The sequence below is a fragment of the Trichechus manatus genome, unplaced genomic scaffold, assembly GCF_000243295.1.
Source record: "Trichechus manatus latirostris isolate Lorelei unplaced genomic scaffold, TriManLat1.0 scaffold00058, whole genome shotgun sequence".
NCBI classification, from domain to species: Eukaryota; Metazoa; Chordata; class Mammalia; order Sirenia; family Trichechidae; genus Trichechus; species Trichechus manatus.
In genome coordinates, this window is record NW_004443994.1 from 14290478 (window position 1) to 14315025 (window position 24548).

Genomic DNA, 24548 nt, shown 5'->3' on the forward strand with positions numbered 1-24548 from the left:
AAGAGGGAGAAGAAACAGGAGAGTGTGGAAGGGAAGTAAAGAGAGGCAAGAAGGAGAGGGAGGGAGGGAGGAAGAGTGAGTATGTTTGCCTGTCATATGCTACACAGGGGTCAAATGGTCTTCTTTTCAGGAAATCATTGTTGAGTTTAAAATATATAATGTCAGTCATATATAACTTAGGGCAAACAGATGCCGATTATAAGAAGAATGTGAATGGTGAGGGAAAGGAGGTAACAACTATCCACCACATTTTAAAAACATCTTCTATTGCAAAAGCTGAAAGGTCATAAAAACTGCAAGTGTCTCGTGAACGGATGCAAGAAATTCCAGAACTGAAGAAGGATCTCATTGCCGCATCTCCTCAGATAGTGATTTATGGTTCACATAGCAAGTTTGAATATTTTATCTCCTTTGCATCTTAAAACAATATAAGAAGTGGACAAGACAATGTTATTAACCCCTTTGATAACTTAGGTTTTAATTTTTTCTCGATAATGTAGTAAATTCATAGGGTTTAGAATTCAAAATGTACAGAACAATGATAAGTCTTTCTCACACATTTCCAGAGGTAATCAATTCTATGAGATTCTTATAACTTTCCAGAGATCCTCTATGCATATATAAACAGATATGTGTATATTTTACACAGATGGTAGTAGCGTATTTTTATTTTTAAACAGACCAAGACTAGGAAGGAGCATTAATTTACTTTGCCAAGGTTATATGAATATAAAGTAAGAAAGCAGCATGATTGCAACGAAAATACATATTTTCTGGCACTCAGTACATTGACTACTATTGTATCTTGATGACTTTTCATATAAGAATTATGAGCATGTCTTAATTTATGCAATATATCTAGTACTGTGAAAATTCAATGCAACTTTCCAATTACTTACATAATAAATTTAGAAATTTGTAAAATTAATTTCTGATTCATTTTCAATTGGTAGTAACACCTAATTTATTAGTTTGAAGTCTCAATAAATAAGCATTTCCTTATTTAAAGGGATTTAGGTTAGAATTTATATTAAAAATAAAAGACATTTAAATAAATTTTCAGAATATATTTTTGTAAAGGAAATAATCTTCCCTAAATTATTGATGTTGAACATTGCATTTTTGACGGTTGACTTTTCATGAAGTTATGCACAACTATACAGAGAGTCCCCGATTTACAACGTATTTGATTTACAACAAACTGCACTCAACCACCCTCTTTTTTTTTTAATGTACATCTTATTGTTAATAATATGTACTACATACAATGTTGCAGTACACAATTTGCTTATGTTAGCATTCTCAGATGTTGTTTCTAAACTAAGTCGGGGATTTAGTTGCTTGAAAACACAGACCCAAACGCTGATCTCTTTGCTAAAGTCAACAGGCAGATTTGGGAAGTAGTGAGACATTACCCACGAAATATAGGATGAAAAAAAGAAAAGGAACATACTCTAATTAATTTTCTGACTAGAAATGCTATCCCCATTCCCAGGGATAATCCAGATGATCCAGACCTCCCAGAAATGGAGTAATTACTGCAGCTGACAAAACGCCAATGTTGTCCAACTCTTCTTCATCGTCGGAGTAAATTTTTATGATTTGTGTATTTTTTATGCATGTATTAAAATATATCTGCAAGTTTATATGTAATGTTTCCAACCCCCAAGGACAAATAATGATCAGATTTATAAAGATACTGATAATAAAAGACAATAATAATGAAAACTAAAAATAAATAAACAAGAGGTATTCAAATTATGTCAGAAAGGACTTAGGACAAAGTCGCCTGAATGGAACCATGTCTTAAATCGGGGACTAACTGGACTGTGTTCTTGCTTTCAGACTTTATGTTTAGTGATTATGTTTAAATGTTTCCTCACCCCACCACTGCCAAATAAAATTATTTATTAGTGCATAATCACAAAAACATTGTTTTAAGTGTTTCTCATTTTATTAATTTTAATCTTTAACGGCTAAATGCAAGAGCCAAGAGTATTTCATTAATCACTTTTCAAAGTATCTATTGCATTTACTTACAGAATATATTATGTAAATCATAGTACTTTGCTAATCTATTGTGCTATATCTCTAAGGAAAACTAACATTTTTAAAACAACAATAACAACATGTGCAAGTAGATCACCAGAGTACAATATTCTTAATTAACTGAAAAGAACAGCAGCATCTAAAAGTTATATATTAAAAACACAATGCATCAACTTTTCAACTACCTTTAAAAGAACACAATATTTAGTTCACAAAACAATGAATAACACAAAGCTGTTGTTTTTCCCCACTCACTCAGTGCTTATGTTGAGAAAGGATTATCACATTACCATTACTAATATAAAGCATATAATGAGTAAAAACAAACCTCTGTAAGAAATCACACTCCAAATTGTGAAATGTGAATATTTCAGCATGTACACAATTTGCATGAAAAAAAACGTGATTAAAGAAACCAAATCCTCCTATTAGCTGCACTGAACCCCTAAAGCAATTTAGGAATTTGTTTCTTACAGACAATTAATCACATGCAGGCGTGCCAGATGAGAACTATTGATTGCCCTTTTCCAGGCTAGTGGCATTCAGACAGTAGACAGACAAATGCCCTAAGCAAGGGGAAGCATCTTTCTGCTTCTGCCTGGTGTAGCTTTTAATTGTTCTTTCTTAAAATGCATGACATTTCGCTGTTAATCTTTAGTGTAGAGCTTACTCTTTTCTTTTTGAGCAACATTTACCTTTACACCAAGGTCCTTCATAAGCTCAATCTCAAAATCCACAACATCATATGGCAGCCGGAACTGAGGGATTTCAGAAGTACTAAAACAAAAACAAAAAAGAAGCATTTGAGGAAAAAAAAAAAAACTGTCTTATAAAATACAACCTGTCTTTATTGATCAGTATAGAAGGAATAAGTATCTCTTCCAAGGGTATTTTGCATATCACATAAAGTGGGCCCGAGGATATCCAAATTTTTAGTTGCATGGCAAAATATTACACGGCCAACGTTTTCTTATGTTCTATATAGTTTTGCCATAACGCAGAGCCAACTCAGTGGCAACTCACAACAATAAACAAGAGCTATAGTAGAAACTGATGTGAAAATAAATATATTATAATCCATGAAGAACAAATAATAAATAGAAAATTGATCAAAAGCAATTACAACATTTTAAAACTCAATAAAGTAACCATGGGTCTAAATTCTAAATAATATAATGCTTATAGTTACTGTAGAACATATAGTAGATACAATAAAGCAGCAGGTCAGTGAAAAAGAGGAAGATTCTCAAAGAAATGGCTTGACATAGTGACTTCAACAATGGGCTCAAACATAGCAATGATTGTGAGGATGGTCCAGGACTGGGCAGTCTTTCGTTCTGTTGTACATAGGGTTGCTATGATTTGGAACTGGCTCAATGGCACTTAACAACAACAACATATAATATATGTTATATACTATTGTAATTTTATGTAATATATAGGTATATATGTGGAAGGTTGAAGTTATCCCATTCTTATTACCCATTGTTTAGTAAACAGTGAGTTCTACAGGGAAGTTAATCTGGAAAAATTTAGTTAAACAGTGATCCCTAATACACACTGATTCAGCTACAGGCATTTCTCAAGCCAGCTCCCTGCAGGCAGTGTACATTTCTACCCCTGTAATCTTATATCCACTGCTCACTTATAGACATGGTTCCAAAGACCAGGTTGTTATGCAAAAATTGGTGTTATGTAAAAATTGAGGATTTTTTTTTTTCTGTTTTTAGACCATTCATTTGTCTGTTTTTTTTTAATTTAGAAAATATGATCATAGAAACAATAACAGTCATGATTTACTGAAGTGCTCATCACCATGACTAGTCCAGTTATGGAATATTCCTCTGTAGAGAAGGAGGCCTGGAGGAGACAAAGCTGGATAAAGTCAGGCTCTGTGACTGGAGGCCTAGGGCTTAACCACTTCACCTTCCTCCTGTGCCTGAGAGCTTCTCCTGTGGAGCCACCTCCAGGGCTCAACTCCCACCCCTGCAAGGCATTCACAATCCAGGAGCCTGCTCTGCCCTCTGAACCTGACAAGTCACCAAGGCTCTGAGCTTCTTGCTTAATGCACAAAATAGTAGGATAGTAGAATTTTTACTGTTGTCACGAATGGGAAATGTTGGATAATGAGATAGTTGATTAGTGAGGAGTAGGTGCATGCCAGTGTTTAAAGACTTGATTGTTTAAATTGTGAAATGAGTTACCTCAATTCTTTCATTTTATAGGACCACTTGGAGTTTTTGTGTTTAAAATCTTAAAGAGTGAAAATATGAAGAATATCTTTATTAATGAAACTCTTTTTGCTTTGTCAATTTTTTGTTTCATAAGAATGAATTAAAAAACTAATTATTATTTATACTACATGATTCTTACTGGAAATAATTTTATAGTATAGACTAGAGGACAAGTATTATCTACTCCAGGCCACTAAACATTTTTTAAACTCCTTCATTGCACTTATCGTTACTTAACATTTCTTCTATTTCTTTGTTTATTGTCTGCCTTCTCACCACTAGAATGTAAGCCTCCATGAGAACAGGCACTTTGATTTGTTCCCTCTTGTGTCTCTAGTGCCTAAGGTAACGATCAGTATATATAGTAGGTGACTGAAACTTAAACAAGGAATGAAGGAAAGAGAAAAGATAGGTAGATGTTAGGTCATGGAGGGTCTCCTGTGCCAGGTCAGATCTTTTATCTGTTAAATTATGGGGAAATATTGAATAATTTAAGCAAGAGAGTGATATTATGAGATTTGAAAACCTTGAGGAGAATGGATTTGAAAAGGACAAGTCAGGAAGCCAAGAGAACCACTTGGAGGGTATTGCAGCTGTGCACGAAGCGAGACATTAAGGATATTGGAGATGGAGGGGTAAGAAGACATTTTTAAAAGTATTCACAAAATATAAACCAAATCCATTGCTATCGGTCGAGTCAGTTCTGACTCAGAGTGACTCTGTAGGACAGAGTAGAACAGCCCCATAGGGTTTCCAAGGAATAGCTGGTGGATTCGAACTGCTGACCTTTTGGTTAGCAGCAGAGCTCTTAACTACTGCACCATCAGGGCTCTGCCACAAAATATAATCACCAGGAAATTGAGAGTAGTACAGATAATTCCCATATTTCTAGGTGATGTCCCACCTGACACAGCAAACACAGAAAGAGAAGCAACATCGGTGTTGTGAAGTTTATGAAGAAAAGATAGCTACGGTTTGTATGTATGAGTCTGTTGATCAGGACAAAGAGAATTTCAGGGCAGATATAATTGTTTAAATAATTTTCAGGGAGGTATAATTGAACCATGAAAGTAAATGAGATTACCCCTCAAGACTATTTGATGAGAAAACAGATAAAAAGACACAAGACAGAATTTGATAGAAATCCAGGTTTGTTTGGCTTACAAAAGCATTTTTCTTCTTCTGTCTGTGCTCTTTTAACAATCTAAGGTTTTAAAATAAATTTTTCTTACTGGCAATCAAAAATTATTCAGTCACTCATTGGAGTGCAGGCCACATAACAAAAATCTTTCTTGTATGTTCATGTTTCTTTCATGTAAGTGGAATTTACCTACAACAACTCCTTTCTATTCTTTTAAAACCGCAGTTCTCACACTTTGATATAGCTTTGCTTTCATTCATTGTTTTAAAGGTACCAGATTTTGTGAGTTTGTGTGTTGCACTGCATATGTTCTCAAAACATTTCCTACTGCTGTAACTATTTCAACTAGACCTTATTTTCCTTAGTGAGAAAACTAACATCTGTAATAGCTAAAGCAAAGGACAATATTGTCCTAACAATCTTAGCTAATATGTCTTAATTTATATATATTAATTTTCTATAAGAAGAAAAAGACAAAATCAGAAAATACATATGTGCATGCATACTTAACACTATCTTTCTTATTATAATTTCAAGCCCTTTTAACAGTTTTAAACTCATGTCTTGAAAAAAAAGAAACCACAGTAAGAGGAAAGCAAAACTGATTATTTTATGAATTTGTTGCAGCATCAAAAATAATAAATTGTATTCAATACAATAGGGATTAAGTTCTGGATATATTTTATCAACTCCAGTGATTTTTTTTTTTTTTTAAGTGTTTTTATACTAATTCACCTGGGATAAAAGAATCTGTACGGGTGCAAGGAGAAGCAAAGATAAAACTTGACGTTACCTCTTTACGCAATTGATTTCAAATACAAAGCTAATTTAATCTTTTTTAGCTACTTTGGAGATACAAGAGAATGAGAGACATCTGTAAGTGAGAAAATAAATTAACAAGAAAGTGTTGTGGCTATAATTCTGCTTAAATTCCAGCATCAGTTTTTATAATCCTGTAATAGTGACAAGGAGCCCTGGTGGCGTCATGGTTAAGTGCTTATCTGCTCACTGAAAGTTTAGCAGTTTGAATCTACCAGCCTCTCCATGGGAGAAAGATGTGGTCGTCTGCTTCTGTAAAGATTTATAGCCTTGGAAACCCTGTGGAGCAGTTTTACCCTTCCCTACAGGGTCACTAGGAGTCGGAATCAACTCAACGACAACGGGTTTGTTTGTTTTTAATAATAGTGACCCAGAATACCTCTACCATGGGACAATCCAGGGGAAGATTAAATGCTTCATATTGTCCCTAGATACTGAGAATCAAAGACAAAGGAAAGGAAATAAGTAAAAAAGAAAAGTTTGGTCATTAATTCAAGTGTTATCTGCCCTGCTAGAAAATGTTCAGCAAATATATACAGGTACAAGTTTAGGGCCAATTTATATAATTTAGATGCCTAGTTTGCATTTGAGTTTAAAAAGAGATAGAGATGCTAACAATCATAATAATCATCTACCAAAACTGTCAACACAGAATAATTCCCAAACAGGGCTATTTCCATTTTAGTCTTCTTGTGAAAAGGCAATTAAGGGGCAAAGATTTTTTTTTCTATTTTTCTAGGGTACACAACAATTCAGTTCATACTTTTTAAATTAGCTCACATATTCACTGATGTGTATAATTGAAAAAAATGTACAATGCTTATACATATGTTGTTAATAGATTATGTTTTTTCTAATTAATTAAGCTGGGGTAAAATACCATTAAAAAAGATAGTCTAAATCCAGCAAAATAATGTATTGGGTATTTTACTTTCCAGGAAAAATAAATAAATATATACATGTAATCCCTTAAAACTCCTAGTGGTGAAACATCAATACAGAGAAATAATTACTTCTTGACAATCAGGCTATTTACTCTTCAGCTTTATTGAGTCTTTATATCTTCTCTAAAGGGTCTTCCTACTATGTGATATGTCTGCCTGATGATTCTGTTAAATAGTTTTACATTAATGACAGCTTATCTTGGGTTTAGCATATTTTCATTTGGCCAATATTCAACTTTATGTATTTATTAACAAATATTTAGAGGTGCCAGAAAAACGTAAAAAATGTAAGCACAAATTATAGTCACAACTTCATTAAATTTATTCAGTGATGACTAAATATGATAAATACAAAGAATGGTTCAGTAGCCATCCCAAATTTAAATTCTCAATATAGCAAGAGATAGGCCGAATGGTCGTACGTACTTTTTCTTACACAAGACGGCACATTTAGGCAAATTAACAAATTGAGCAATATTATTAACCCAAATTATTTTTTATTTTTACATCAAATGTTTTAAGCTATATCCACTCACTACTCGTAATAAGTTTTACTTCTCTGTGATCATAAATGTAATATGCATCCACTATAGAGTTGCCCTTATTTTAAATTAAGCTAACTCCATCTATTTGCTAAGCTTGATTTCAATATCTGAAAGTCACTGATATAAAGTGAATATTTTCCATTTCAATATATGAATTGTCATGTGAATAAAATGATTATGAGACTGAATCCTTGCTTAAAACAATGATGCTGATTAATATAAAATATTAATAAGGTATTAATGGGACAAACACTGCATAAACATATATTAGAACAGAACATTTTCAATAAACTCTGACATACTTGTAATCACATGCAAGATTGAGGAGATTATAAACAGAAAATCTGTGAGCAGGAATTATGTAACAAAAAAATGAATAGCCTAATATTCTACAGAACTAGCTTTTTCCCATCTCTAATTTCCATGATTTTCAGATACATCTTCATTAAAGGAAAGATTCACAGGGATAAAACAATTTTTCCTATAATTGGTATCCATAAAATATTTTACTGAGATTCATCTTAAATTCATAGAATTAGGCAGAGAAATTTTTAAATAAATATTGCTTGAAGCCAACTGGAAAATTTAAGTGAGTAATGTAATCAAAATTTGAACATTTGGAAAAAGAACATTTAAAATACCATCTGTGAGCTTGAAATTTCTATATGATAATGAACCAATAATATTCATAATTGTTTTACCCCACCATTTTTGTCACTATAAACATAAAATAAATATAGGCATTACCTTAAACCACCAACATATTCTTGTTTTTCAAATATAGTGATGTCAGAGTAGCCTAATCGAGCCAAAAAGGAAGCACAACTTATACTTGCAGGCCCACCACCAAAAAGAGCAATCTTTGCAGAATAGGCTTCAGGCATTTTTTCTGGGGGAGGTAGAGAAGGATTTCTGATTTGTGGGATATTCATTGCTTTGAACACCTGTGGAGAAATCAATTGCCATGGTTACAATTTTAAGACTATCTTTTCCATGCTCAAAACATATTTTTAATAAGTTTCAAACTCATTAGTGTTTTACAAAAGCAATGAGTAATAAAGTATCATCATAATATGACATGCTTAGAAGTTCTATAAAGTCAAGTAGATGATGACTTATGCCTGACTAGCTCGTTCTTAATCTTGGAAATTGCTTTCTAAGGTGACACCTCCTCTAGGAAGCATTCCTGACCCACCTTCCTGACTCTCACCTCTAGGCCAGGTTAAGTATCCTACTCCTTTTTTGAGCTCCCACAGCATACTTTGTCTGCCTCTAACATGACCGCTGCTGATCTACCTGTTTATGTGTCATTTTTTCATTTTAGGCAGTAGAACATTAGCTCCTTGAGTCAAGGAATGTGTCATATATATAAACACACACATATACTATATGTTTTGGGTATTTTTTAAAGACACCTTCCATTGTATTACCAGCAGTCAGCACTATTCCTGGTGCATGGTAGACATTCAGTAAATAATTTGTTGACTTTTGGTTATGATACATTGGCTTTCAAGGATAAAATCTGAAAAAAATTTGTTTGAAGCACTGGAGAGACCAAGATTTCAGACAGAAAAGAAGAGCAGAGGTGAGATGATAGTTCAGGAGTCACTTTTTCCCTGAGAGCACTTTCTACTTAGCAGAAGAAGAAAGAGCTATGAATCTTAAAGAAGGTCAATGCTCAAAAGAGACATCAACAGAGATACTGGCAATCTTCTAGGACTAGAGAGACTTTGTGGTTAGGAAGTGGAAGAGGCCAGGAACCTGGAGCAGAAGAAAGTAGAGAGAAATGAGCTTAATTCTTAAGCTGCATAGGACAAAAGACTAAGAATCTAAACAGAAAACCACTGTAAAGCAGAAGAGTGCTTTCTGCACCTCATGGTCGAGAAAAAAAAAAAAAATTAGAGTGTAGGAATGGCTAAAGAAGAAGAAGCCCTTGTGAATACCTCCAGAATATGACTGGAACTTCTTGAGGGCTACAGTTACCAGTGGGGCAAACTAGAGGAAGACAATCAACCCAGCCTTGAGTTACCTCAGCTACTGATTTGGATGAAGGTGATTTTTCCTCACTCTATCCATCTACCAAATGGTAGACACTCTCTAGAGGATGATGTCAACCACAGCTTCTACAATTTTTCATATGCCTGGCTTTTGATCAAAAAGTCCAGGCATGCTAAGAAAAAAGATTCGAGAAAACAGAAAGAGATCCACACATAACCCAGTAAGTATAGCTATCAAACTTTAAAATAACTATGATTAATACGTTCAAAACATTCATAACGTGAACGTGAACTTCACACAGGAAGTAGTATTTTGAAAAAAGACAATTTAAGAGAGGAAAATGTAAAAACTTGAAATTAAAAACCAAGTAAACATATTCCACAACTGACTGGACAGGTCGGTCAAAAGGGGTTAGTGAATTGGAAGACAGGTCAGTAAAAACTATCTAGGCTGAACCATGAAAAAGTAAATAGGAAGGAAAATACAGAAAAGAATAAAAGATATGGAAATGGCAACATAAAAGGTTTAATAGATGTGTAATCGGAGTCATACAAGGGGAAGAGACAGAGAATGAGGGAGAAGCAATATCTAAAAAGAGTAGGCCAAGAATTTCCCTAACTGATAGACTATATCAAGGCATACATTCAAGAAATTTTCTAACTTTAAACAAAGTAAAAATAAAGAAAATCATATTTAGGCATATCACAGTAAATTTTCTGACAACCACTGTAAGAAAAATAAAGTATTGAAACCAACCAAAGAATAAGGAAAGAATGCCATCAATGAGCAACAATAAGGCTGTCAGCTTTTCTCTTCAAAGGAATCATGGAAGTCAGAAGACAATGAAATGATATCTTTTAAGCACTGCAAGAAAATACCTTCTACAACGTTATTCAGAAGGCAAAATGTCCCTCAAATGGAAGATGAAATAAAGATATCTGCAGCGTTAGTAACAAAAGCAAGTACAAAACAATACTAAAGGAACTTCTTCAGGAAGAATGCAAATTATCTCAGATGGAAACACAGAAATGCAGGAAGGAATAAAGAGTACTGAAAATTTTAAGTATGTGAGCAAATATAAATGAATATCAACTGTATAAAGTAATAATAATAATGTCATGTGAGGTTTAAGATAAAGCTAAAATGCAAGACAAAAGGCATGAGAGTTTAAATAGAAAGGGGTAAAAATACTAATGCATATTAGACAATTCAGTTTAAGGTATATGTTATATCTCTACAATAATAGTAAAGAATATATAACTAGCTAAGGTGTGTGTGTGTTGGGGGGTGAGTGGAATAAAAACACATAGTTTATTAATCCTAAAGGAAAAAATGATAGAAAATTATATAAAATTTCAGGGGGTGAGGGGAAGAGGTGGAGAACCAGAAAATACACAGTAAGATGGTAAATATAAACTTAAAACATAGCAATAATTACATTAAATGTAAGTGTACTAAAACTTCAATTAAAAGGCAAACACTGTAAAAGAGACACACCTTAAATACAAGGGCATAGAAATATGTAAAGGATGGAAATTTTATACCATGAAAACACTACCAAAAGAAAGCTGGTATATGTATATCAACATGAGACATATTAGACTTTAAGGCAGGATGTATTACTAAAGTTAAAGAAGAATATTTCATAGTAATAAAAAGGGCAACTACGAGTAATATTTTACAATTATAAATCTATACAATTTTCACCTAATTACAGTTCATATATAATTGTAATTACATATAAAGAGAAACTGATAGAACTAAAAGAAATATCAAATCAACATATCTCATTATTCTCCTCCCATCAAAACTTGACTATGAATAGAATTGGCTTATGAATAAATTAATACGAAGCATAAATTAATTCTAATATCTAATGGGTTACCTCACAGTGTTATTTGCTTTTAATAGGTAGAACAGTAAAATCATTGTAGAATCCCAGGGAAGTATCAAGAGATATAGACGGAAGTTTTCTTGGAAGTGAGGTATAGGTGAGAGAGACTTTTATGCTTTCTTGAAATCGCCCCACAAATACCAACAACTACTCTGAATAAAGCTTGTTATTCAAAATATATAAGGAACATTATTTTACTTAAAACTTAAGGCAAATATTATCAGCATGTATTCACCACCACCACCCGCTGCTGTCAATTGATTCTGACTCACGGTGACCCTGTAAGATAGAGAAGAACTGCCCTATAGGATTTCCAAGGCTGTAATCTTTACAGAAGCAGACTGTCACATCTTTCTCCTGCAGAGCGGCTGGTGGGGTTAGAACCACCAACCTTTCAGTTAGCAGCTGAGCACTTAATCACTGTGCCACCAGGGCTCCTTCAACACGTTATTACAAGGGGCTTATTTCTCAGCCGAACGAAACAGACTTCATAAATGCTCCCTTTGTATTTTGTCCTTATTTTCATCCAAATACTTTATCACATTCCACTGGTTTACTTATCTGTTTTGTTCCCCGACCATAAAATATTTAAGGGCAGACACATCTTTAAATTCATCTTTGAATTTCCAGTATTTTTATATAATATATATTTACATACATAAATTAATGAAGAGTTTCATTTAAATTAGCAATATAATTATTTTTCATTTTCACTCAAATTTAGGGTTTCACAATTACAGATGCATGTTGCTGCTGTTCCCTGAACTATCCGACTACTACAGATTTTCCCTCAGGTTATCTTTGAATCAACACATATTCGTACCTTTTATTTGATTTCTAAGCAACCTGAAAAGAGAGCTAATTAGTGCAAATTCTAAATTAATAAACTATCTTACTTAATAATTAATTAAAACGTACTTGAAATCTATTGTCTTCCCAAAGCAAAATTGTTATAAACTCTTTTGCATACTTTTCACAAATAAATATTTAAAACATATATTTAACATGATCAGGCAGAGCTGTAGTTAATTTCCTTTAGGGATTAAATGAACCCTAATTTTGCCATGTTCATTTGAGTACTTTTAACTTTGTAAGCTAGTAATTAAAAACTTCACTTTCCCACTTTAAAATTTACTAGCACTGGGGAGGGGTGGGGATGGAGGAACACTAAACAGACAGTAGATAAGTGGTAACTTTGGTGAGGGGTGAGACAGTACACAATACTGGAGAAAAAAATTACTAGCATTTATAAAATAACATCGCATTTTAACAAACTTCAGAAGCAGAAAACACATAGTGGTTTTTTTAAAAACATTCTTTATTGCAGACGTCTAATACAATCCAGGATTTAATGTGGTTATTTATGGATTTTACAAGCTGAAAAGCTTATATTATAAAGTGAATGTAAGCTGTGATAACGGTATAGAATTGGATTTGTGAAACCTCTGCCATGTAATATTCACTCAAAAGCAAGAAATAGTTTCATTTTGAGATACTGAACATATCTGACATAAATTCTAGCCAGTGGCATGCAAATGAAGTAGAAATTATCCAGTAATATACAATATGGATACATTTTCACCTAAGGACATTTTAATTATTTTTTAATTAAATCTTTAAATATCCTTCAAAAAAAAAAAGTGAAAATTCAAATATTGAATTCTAAAAATACTTACAGTATCCCTCCTAGAGAACCTACAGAGTTGGAGGTTCTCAGGAGATTGGAAGGAATAAAGTGAATACACTCCTCTACTCATATGGCACCGTGTACATGTATTAGTATGCAAATGGTTACCCTCGACCTGGGCAACTTTGGGCTCTGCACCTTCTGAGCTGCTCGATACATGCTACATTCACAAACTTGCTCAGTGCAATAACCTATGAATTGATATTATTCCTTTACCAGTTTTGTTCTATTTTTTTACATTATTTATTTTTTAATTGCAGTACTTTATCCCACTTAATTTTATAGAAGGTTGGAACCATGTTGGTAGTTGAAGTGAACATTTGAATAACACTTTTGTAATTTTTAGCACAAAAGACAGTATATTTTAAGAAGTTTTGCTTTGAAACTAGACTACATGGGAATGAGTCTTGCCCTTCATCATTTTTACGGTGTGTGATACTGAGCAAGTTCACTAACATTTCTATACGTCAGTCTCCTCAACCATAAAGTGGGGTTAATACTATCTATCTCATAGACCTACTATGAGGATCAAATGAGTTAACACACGTAAAGCACTTTGAAAAAGTGCCTGGCCAGTTAGCAAATGTTATTTCTCAGTTTACCTACTATACAAACCCCAGTGGACTGAATCTATCTAGACTTGTACTGTTCAACATGTAACTATTCAAACTAAAATTTAACTAAATTAAAAGTAAATAAAATTAAAGGTTTAGTACTAGCCATGTTTCAAGTGCTACATGTGGCTAGTGACTAATGTATAATAGAACATTTCCGTCATTGAAGAAATCAGAATTTCCAACATATGAATACAACAGACATAAATAACCTCAACAGCACAGATAATGGAAAAATGAAATAAATAATTAAGAAGTGACGAATTTTTAGTATTTGTTACATTTGTTTTCAACAGGATTTATTTCATTGCAAGTTCACACAATTTAATTTTTCATAAATGCTATGTTCAACAACCAGCTCCCAAAATCCCTGAAAAATTAACGATTAGCTCTCAAGAGCTGGTACAAGTTGGTTTCAACACACTTTTAGATTTAGGCAATATATGAAGGCCTGTGTTAGTTATCTAGCGCTGCTATAACAGAAATACCACAAGTAGGTAGCTTTAACAAAGAGAAATTTATTCTCTCATAGGCTAACAGGATAGAAGTCCAAATTCAGGGTGCCAGCTCCAGGGGAAGGCTTTCTCTGTGTGTTGGCTCTGGGGGAAGGTCCTTGTCATCAATCTACCCCTGGTCTAGGAGTTTCTCTGGGCAGGAACCTAGGCTCCAAAGGTCGCACTCTGCTCCTGGTACTGCTTTCTTGATAGTATGAGATCCCCCTGTGTCTATGCTCCTTTTTCTCTTTTATATCTCAAAAGAGACTGATTTAAAACACAACTTAATCTTGTAGATTGAGTCCTGCCTCATTAACCTAACTGCCTCTAATCTTGCCTCATTAACATCATAGAGGCAGGATTTAAAACACGTAGGAAAATCAAATGACAAAATGGTGGACAATCACACAATACTGGGAAACATGGCCCAGCCAAGTTGACACATTTTTAGGGGACACAATTCAGTCCATAACAGGGCCCATCTAATTTTTTGTTAAACCTCTGAGATAGTGCCATCAACAATTTCAAACTTTGAGATACATCAGCTACACTTTCCAACTTCCTGAAAATTGGAGGAATAAGTGGCCCTATATGCTTTTGAGGAAACCCTGGTGGCATAGTGGTTAACAGCTACGGCTGCTAACCAAAAGGTTGGCAATTCAAATCCCCCAGGCGCTCCATGGAAACCCTATGGGACAGTTCTACTCTGTCCTATAGGGTTGCTATGAGTCGGAATCAACTCGACGGCAACGGGTTTGATTTTTTTGGTTATATGCTTTAGAAGTCACAGTGTTAAACTCCTTTTCAATTAAAATGCACATTATAACTTCACATACACACAATATATATCCATGAACATAGCCTAATTCTGACAAACTGGAAAAAAAAAAATTCCCAACAAGTAAAATAAATTATTCCACAAATACTTGTGTGTGTGCCTGTGGGCAGAGGAGGGAAGGCTCCGGGATACACATCTATGTACTCTATAAATCTATGAGAAATGAAATCAATCATTTACACATTTAAAATTGCCATTTTATGAAGGAAAGTAGATAATATTGTCTAATAAACATAGAATTATGTTTAAAATAATGAGTCGTGATATTTTTCATCAGTCTGCTAATACCCAGATGTGTTAGTAAAAAAGGTAATTTATACTATTGAGAAAAGAGCATGCATTAATTTTGTTTCAAAACTTAACAAATTAAAGTAAATCTCTAAAAGTTAAGAATGTCTAAAAATAATTAGGAATAGAAGACTTTTTTTTCATTTCTTTTTTTAAACTAGATGAGTTTTCAGATAAATGTAACTTAAAATTACAAATAAATTATAAATAAAAACTATATTAGGTCCAGTTATGTACAATAGCAAAGGAACATTTCCTAATCCATTTTCTTGGAATATAGTTCCCTGTTGTTTCATAATATAACAAAAATTTAATCCAAGAAAATTTAGCTCTTTAAGTGAGAAAAGACCTCTTTCTTTTAAACAAAATTCAGCTATGTGTCAGCCCATTGATTAATTTTCTAAGATTTGATTTTTTTCTAAGCTGAACGTTGAATTGCTAAAACAATGTAATAAAGGAAACAAATTGGTTAACCAATATCACAAGAGTGATTCAAGCATTTAAAGATGCTTGGAAGGTATACCTAATATGTATTTTCCCAGCATTAGTAAGAAGGCCAGTATTCACTGAACATATATTATGTGGCAGGCATTATACTAAGTCTCTATATAGATGATCTCATTTAGTCTACAAAATAGGCTTGTAGAGAGTATACAATTATTATTTCCATTTGTCAGAGAGGAAAGCTGTGCCAAAACTCACTAAGGATTTCGTCCCAGGCTATTTGACTCTAGAGCCTGAACTTTCACTGTCAAATTTTTATGGTGATTTTGAATAGGAAATTCATTATATACTTATCGTATTTCAATAGGAAACATATACTGAAAAAGTTGTTACATGAACTTATCTTTCCTAAATCAAATACACTTTGATATATTCTAGTCAATCTATCAACAACAAAAAGCTTGTTGTTATCCCTATTAAATTAATTTTACAAACCAACAATTGATCATGAAGTGTTTGAAAACACTCATTATTCCATCTGGTTTCCCACCATGCTATCCTGACACCTGAGAAATTAAGGTAGTTAGCTGCATTAAGAGGAGCATGATCTTGTGATAAATCAAAATATTTTATATTTGTATCGATTTTAATGTGCTCCCTTCCCTACTGATGTCTTAGTATTTGCACTGTTTTGAGATTATTTTACTTGTTTTCAATACTTATTTAACAAACATTTATAGAGTCCTACAACATAACAGCATGGTGTTGTATAAAACAAACAAACAAAAAAAGGCCTAGCTGTTTACTAGGTCTACTGCTGTTCAAGTAACATCAAGCTACCAAAATCCGAGCATTTACTATCTGGTAGGTCCTGGTGGCTGCTAACCAAAACGTCAGCAGATCAAATCTCCCAGCCACTCCTTGGAAACCCTGTGGGACAGTTCTACTCTGTTCGACAGGGTCCCTGCGAGTTGGAACCGACTTGACAGCAACAGGTTTTGTTTGGTTTTGTTTTCAGGTCCTTTGTTAGAGGTTTTACTGTTTGTTGCTGTTGTTTTAATTTTATAACACAGTTTACAGTCTGACTCTTCCAATAGGTTAAGAACTATTTAGAGAGTTTTTCTTCCTTATCTGTAATCCCACTGCAAGGAGCCCTAGTGGAGCCAGTGGTTAAGCACTGGGCTGCTAACTAACAGGTTGGAGGTACAAAACCACCCAGTGGTTCTGTCGGACAAAGACCTGGCAATCTGCTCCCATAAAAATTACAGCCTAGAAAACTATATGCGGGTAGTTCTACTCTGACACATGGGGTTACTTTATATCAGAAACTAACAACAGCAGCAATCCCAGGGCATAGTAAATACCTAGCACACAGTAGGCCTCCAACAAGATCTTGTCAAATTTTAAAATTCCTGAACTCTTGTGGCATGCTTCAACAAATGTGTAACTATCACCAAGGAAACACAGTTCTTCCTCAGTAATACTGAAGGACAGTTATTTATAAGTGAATATGCTTCTTGAGGAGTGAAATATATTTCCTTGCATAATCAACCTGGAATTCTGACCTTTCACTCTTCTGGAAAGTGCATTTCTTTCATCACCTCAAATTGACTTTACTAGCTTTACCTGCATAATTTTAACACTGTCTTGAAGTAAGGGAGAGATTTTTCTGATTTGAAAAATGCAAAGACTGAGAAACAGAGAAAGGCCATAGGATTTCCCCCCCAAGTATTCTGACATTTTGGAGACAGAAACAGTATAATGTCTAATCCTTTCAGAGTGCTATGGAAATGAAAAAGGACATAACATGGTAAATACAAGAATATTTAATAATTCTACTTTGAGGGTAACCCATTTTCATTTTAATCCCTTGTACTTTCTAAAATAGTACATAATGGGAATAAGCACGAATGCTTGGTAGCTATAACTCTTCCTCAACTACTCTGTTCTTATTAGCCAAGCAGTTACAAAAATAAACTATAGGGAAATCATGACAAATAAATACTCTTGGAAATTTCAGAAATGTTTCAATATTATCTTTACTAGTTGAGGGATTAATTGTAAAAGGATGGTTGCATTCTGCATATCTCATAAGTGAAATGCATCTGGCAAATATTTAACTTGAATTCACTAAAGAGTAAACAATAAATTCTGGTAATTTCTAAATAGATTTTATTCCATCAGTATAAGTCTATGAGAAGTGTTAATAAAAATAATACAGTAATTTTCATTTTGCTAGTTTCAGTGTATTTGTGTTATTTAAAAGGAAGAAGGACAGTCTGGTTGCCTTTTGAATGCTTGAATGCAAGAAGATTGCTATTTTATGGCTCCAAAAGTAAGTTCCCTCAAATTACATGCCTTTTAGGAGACCTTTCTAGGTAATTTTCTTTGCAACTTGCATCCTTTTGTAAAGGAGGTCAAAGGAAATTCTGAGTTCATATACTGCACTCATCCCTTGAAAAGAAACATATTTGGGCTACCTGACAAACACGTCTCTTCACCACAATTAAACAAAGGACAGCAAAAGTGGGAACTGTGATTCAAATGCAACAGAAGTGGGGAAAACATGTCATGGAAAATATTCAGTTATCATAATTATTAATGTATTAATAATTCTTAAATTCTTGTTTCATTATTTTCATATTACTAATGTAGACATTGGAGCCCTGGAGACGTGGTGGTTTTGTGTTTGGCTGCTAACCAAAAGGTCAGCAGTTCAAATCCACCAGCCACTCCTTGGAAACCCTATGGGGCAGTTCTACTCAGTCCTATAGGGTCACTATGAGTTGGAATCAACTTGACGGCAACAGGTTTGGTTTGGTTTTGGTTTAATGTAGACATTATTCTCAGATATCTCTGACATGGTAAAAATACAGTGTAATTTGAAATCAGAATATTCTGTGCCATTCAATTTCCACCTCAGTTTTAGCAAATATCTTTACGTGCCCTCTATGTTATACATGAGTAGCACAGAGGAAGACAAACGCAGACCCTCACATTAAGAGCCGCCTGCGTAACAGCACAGTAATACGTCTTACATATACAGAGATTATTCAATGCAGTGTATTACATGCGGGTCTGTTTTCAAACAGGGTGCTCTCAGAGCACAGGAGAAAAAAATCTACCCAGAAGGGAACCAAACTTTTAAAAACCAAATCTTAAAAACAAAGAACAACAACAACCAAAAAAAACAAAAAACCCCATTATCTTGGCAAGGACTTCACCTATCTGAATAACAGCCCTAAAATTAGAAGAATAATTACTTCAGTAATTTATTGTGAGGACTGAAAGAATCAATGATGATAACTTCCTGTGATTAACACCTTCTCTATATCAGACACTCCTCTAGGTACTTAACATTTATATCTCTAATCTTAACAGTCTTCAAAGTTAGGTAATGACTGCTTATTTTATAGACAAAGAAACTGATACATAAATCATTATTATTACATTATAGTTCATATTCTTATTATGATTATATTGAGATATAATCAAGATTTGAGGCTGCAATTGAATCAAATGGTTTAAATTGACCAAATGTAATCTTAAAAAATAGGTGCTTATATTTTGGTTATGGGCAACTACTAATCCAAAATCGCATCCAGGTTCAAACCAACCAATACAAGCACTCTCTGGTCTCCAAGATTTGCTCATGTTATTCCCTCTGCCTTGAATACTCTCCTACCCCTACCTTTCTTGACTTGATGGGCATCTTTCAGGACTCCATTTAAGTTTCACTTCCTCAACTTAACTTCCCTTTCCTGGTAGGCTACCTGTTAGGTTTCCTAGTGACAGGTTCCCAACGTACTCTCCCAATTCCCTCTCTCAGCACTTCATCGTATTTGCTTGTTTAATCCTCTGTCTTTCTCATAGGCAGTAAGTTCTCTGAGGGCTAGGATCATTCCCATTTTGTTCACTATGGTAGACTTAGCACCCAAACACTGCCAAAACCTGGTTAGTCACTCAGATATGTGTTTAATGCAGGAGTTGGAAACTAAAGATGACAGGGGTCAGGCAATCAATTTTCTAACTACAAATTGAAATATTACTTTATATCACTTATAAAATGTAGTCATGAAGATTTTTGACCAAGAATTTAAATGTCTCTTTCTGTATTAATGATTTTTCTAGAAACACCAGTAATGAGTAATTATGGAGCCAATGCTATTTATAAATTAATAAATTAATAAAACAACAGTAATTAGAAGGCAGCCATAATTAAAATGTACGGCTTATTACATTATATGCCAGAAAATCATTTCCTAACCTAGTTTCAAAGAGTCACCTTTTTGTTTTGTTGATCATCACTAGTTTTGCTTTTATGCACTATTTCATTATTGTTCTACTGCTCTCGTTTCCTTTCTTCTGCTTTTTTTTAGAATTTAGCAACACCATTCCCACTGTCTCCCTTCTCCCCACCCCCACTTCTAGCTCCTTGAGAGAAAGATGTCACCTATTTATACATAATTTTTTTTTTCCTGTTATACACATTTAACACTATAAATTATCAGGTAAAAGTCACGTTGGCTGCATCTCACAAGCTGGCATTGCAAGTTGTGGTCATTCACGTTTAAGTATTTTATAATTTCTATTGTTACGTCCTCTTTAACCCATGAGTTACTTAAAATTTTTTTTTTCCCAAACATACATTTTTTGTTATTGTTTTCATTTTGGCTATATTTTTATTCATAATTTCAAATTTAGTTTTGTTGTAGAAAAAATAGTCTATTTATAATGTTTTGGGAATATATATACATATTCATATTCATATACCTGTACATATAGTCCCTGGGTGGTGCAAATGGTTAACACTCTCAGCTGCTAACCAAAAGGTTGGAGGCTTGAGTTCACCCAGAGATGCCTTGTAAGAAAGACCTGGCCATCTACTCCTGAGAAATCAGCCACTGAAAATCCTATGGAGCACAGTTCTACTCTGACACACATGGAGTCACCATGAGTCAGAAATGACTCAATGGCAGCTGGATAAATAGTCAATTGTTTATTAGGTCCCACAAGTGCCTGAAAAGAATGCATTCGCTCTATATTAGTTGGGTGTAGGGATGTTTATAGATTTATTAAATTAATCTAACAAATCTTATTCAAATAAACCTTACTAATTTTATGTAAGGCTATGTTGTAATATATATACAAGTTTATGAATGTTACATCTTTTAAGAGATCAGTTTTTTCATTATTCATTTTTCTTAACACTCTCCCCCTAAAATTCTACTTTTTATATATTAATATCACTACACCAACTTTCTTAGGATTAGTGTTTGCATATGATGCTTTTATCCCACCACCTTATTTTCAATGTTTTCTTAAGGGCTTTCTCTTCTAAACATCATGTAACTGTCTGGAGTATTTATTTGTAATTAATACTGATGGTCACACGTTTCAATATGTAAGTTTAACCCAAATAAATTATTAGCCTTTTAAAAATACTCTGCTTTTGTTTTCTGACATTTTTGACACTGGGGTCAGTCTGTTTGTCATTTGGTTTTAAAGAAATCTGTTTTCTCTTTCTCTGGAAGCTCTTAACATTCTCTCTTTATCCTCAGTATTTCACAATATTACAATCATGTATACAGGTGAAGGACTTACAGCTTTCCTTTCTTCTGAAAAATTATCTGCCATAATTGCTTTAAGTATTACTGTTAGGATGATCTCTCTTTCTCTACATCAAGAAGTCCTTTTGTATGGATGGATATTTGAGTCTTCCAAGCTTCTTATCTTCTCCATTATTCTTTTCATTTCTTTATATCTCTTTACTGCATTCTGGGTGAATTTCTCAAGTCTATTTTTTACTTCACCAGTTATATCTGTGACTATATCCAATCTAAAATTTAACTTTTCTATTGATATTTTCATTTCAGTAACTATTTTCAATCATCTATTTTTCATATCAAACTCACGGCTGTTTTTTTCTTTCATAATTTTATCTTCTATTTATGGATATTATTATTTTACAGTCATTTATTTTAAAATCCTGACTATGGTACGATTTGTTTCATCAGGATAAATTTACCTCCTGTAAGTCGAGTCTTTTGATTTTTCACTGATGGCGTTAGATTCTCTAACATCGTTTTAAACTTTCAGTTTCAGGTTTATTCTGAGTGAAATTTCTCTCTCTTTGCATTTAACCCTCTTGCTTCCTGGCAGATAGATGGTGGCATCCACCCTGCACCACCAGCCATGCTCTCTTCCACAGTAGAACTGGGTCTCTTATTGGAAGCTCACTGCAGTGGTCCTGTAGAGATATCAGAGATATACTAGCAACAAGTTACTGTGCCACTGGGCACATGACCATATCACTGGCTGCACAGCTCTCTGAGATCCTTTCTGCAGTTTTATAAAAGCCCCAGTCCTATATAATAGTTGCACCTAGTTTTTTCAACTTTCTACCATGGGTAGGTGAGTCTAACCCTTCATCATGCATAATGTTTTGATACTGGTCACTCCATAGTAGTCAAACTCCCAAGCAGTCTGTTTATGGTTCCAGAGTCTAGCTGTGAGGTGATCCAAGTCCCCCACTTATAGCTAAATGTTTCTATACCATTTCTGGAGCTCTGGTGGCATAGTGGTTAAGAGCTCAGCTGCTAACTAAAAGGTCAGGAGTTCGAATCCACCAGCTGCTCCTTGACAACCCTATGGGGCAGTTCTACTTTGTCCAATAGGGTCACTATGAGTCAGAATCCACTCGATGGCAAAGGGTTTGGTTTTTGTTTTTTAAATACCATTTCTGGTGCAAAAGGCATTTATTATATTTTTTTCACGTAGCTATTAATTCTTATTGTGTCTTTATTATATTTCATTTATCACTATTCTATGTTTTGAGAAAATTGAGTGGATCATTATGAACTGGAGTCCTGCCTTTTACAAGTGACTCATGTTATACAATAACATTGCTTCATACTAATATTCATCATATATATTTTTAAATTTATAACATTTAAATCAATAAAAGCCCATCCTTCTAAATTGGAAGTTACCCACAAAATGTATACACTTAGACTTCTAAAAATCAAATTTAGGAAAAAAAAACCTAATAAATAATCTTAACAACCATGCAATTTTGATAAATTTCAAAGTCATCACTTCAAATCTCTATAGCTTTTTTTTAAGTTTTAAATCTGTACATACTAACATATAACTTTAAGCAAACTAAGATATTGCTATGAAAATCATCTAGTGATTCATCCAGTCCTACAGTTTTACTATCAATCATTGTGCCAGCACTGAGCATATTTAACAGATTTATAAAGATTTTGGAGAAGAATGGCAGATATTTAGTGAAATATATCAAGACATTATTCCTTTCTATTAATCATTGCATTGAGACTAAAATGAGAGACACAAATCAAGCGTTAACAGATATTATTTGCATTTGCATCCCAGAGAGAAACATTTCACCAGGATACAAATTATAGCTTTTATATATACGTTGTTCATGTATATCTTACTTCTCCCAGAGATAATTAAACTTTTACCCCCTCAGGAAGAAACCATGTTCACAAATTATTGACAGTAATGATGTTTTAAATAGTAGACCAGAAACCAAACACATTGCCGTTGAGTTCATTCTGACTTATAGAGACCCTACGGGACACAGTAGAACAGCTGCCCCATAAGGTTTCCAAGGAGCGGCTGGTAGATTTGAACTGTTGACCTTTTGGTTAGCAGCTGAACTCTTAACCACTGCACCACTAGGGCTCCTCAAGTAGGAGTAGTAGAGGGAAATTTTATTCAAAGATGCTATAAATTTGGGACAAGAGAGCAACTATGAGATAACATTAATCTAACAATTATTCTCTAACCCACACTACTTATTAATAACCTACAAAATGTATTAGTCATAAATATTGGTTATTACTATCATAGCAATTTATCTTAGTTCTATATTAGGAACACTAATAGATTTTTTTTATTAACCAGCTTGCCAAACTGTATCATAAATGTGCTAAGCTTATTCCTAAATTTACTTGCATGCCAGCTAGCACAAAGTCAGATTTAGGCTTTCCAAATTAAAGTTAAACTGTCAGAAAAAACTTAATCTTCAGAGTTCCTCATTTCACGGCCTGAGTTAAAATTTTGTATTAGTACTTTTGTATAATTTTTCATGGGACACGAAATGTTATATATAACCTCAGGCCCCATAAAATGTGAATTCACTTCTTGGTATAGAATAATACCTGCACAGATATTAAAAAAAAAAAAAAAAAAACCTCAGAAAAGAAAAAAATAATAAAAGCCCTTTGGTAGCATGCATAAGTCAAGAAACTACTAAGACATAATGGGTTGGTCCTACATAACGGATTTTTATGTAGTTGCTTCATATTTAAAAGAAAACCAAGGGAATGTGAGGTACAGTGGCTGAGCCGGAAGTGTAATAGATACCGCTGTGAACTTGGAGCCCAAAAATCTGAGTCTACGTTGAGTTTATGCCAGTGCCTACTAACATTATCTGGGGCAAGTGAAAGTTCATGAAATAACGGAAATTAGAGCACTTGCATTGTATTCTATGTGTGCCCCTTCCCAGGTATGAGCCTGTGGAAGTTA

The 24548-nt window shown here is 33.8% G+C and overlaps 1 protein-coding gene across 1 annotated transcript in view; it reads right to left on the minus strand.

The window, feature by feature from the left end:
* Positions 1 to 24548, minus strand: part of DPYD (dihydropyrimidine dehydrogenase) — a 926643-nt gene that overhangs the window by 640115 nt on the left and 261980 nt on the right. Inside the window, exons 6-7 of the mRNA XM_023733350.1 lie at positions 8480 to 8676; positions 2745 to 2826 (exon numbers count right to left, since the gene is read on the minus strand). Coding sequence (XP_023589118.1) covers positions 2745 to 2826; positions 8480 to 8676 — 279 coding nt within the window. The remainder of the gene's footprint in view (positions 1 to 2744; positions 2827 to 8479; positions 8677 to 24548) is intronic.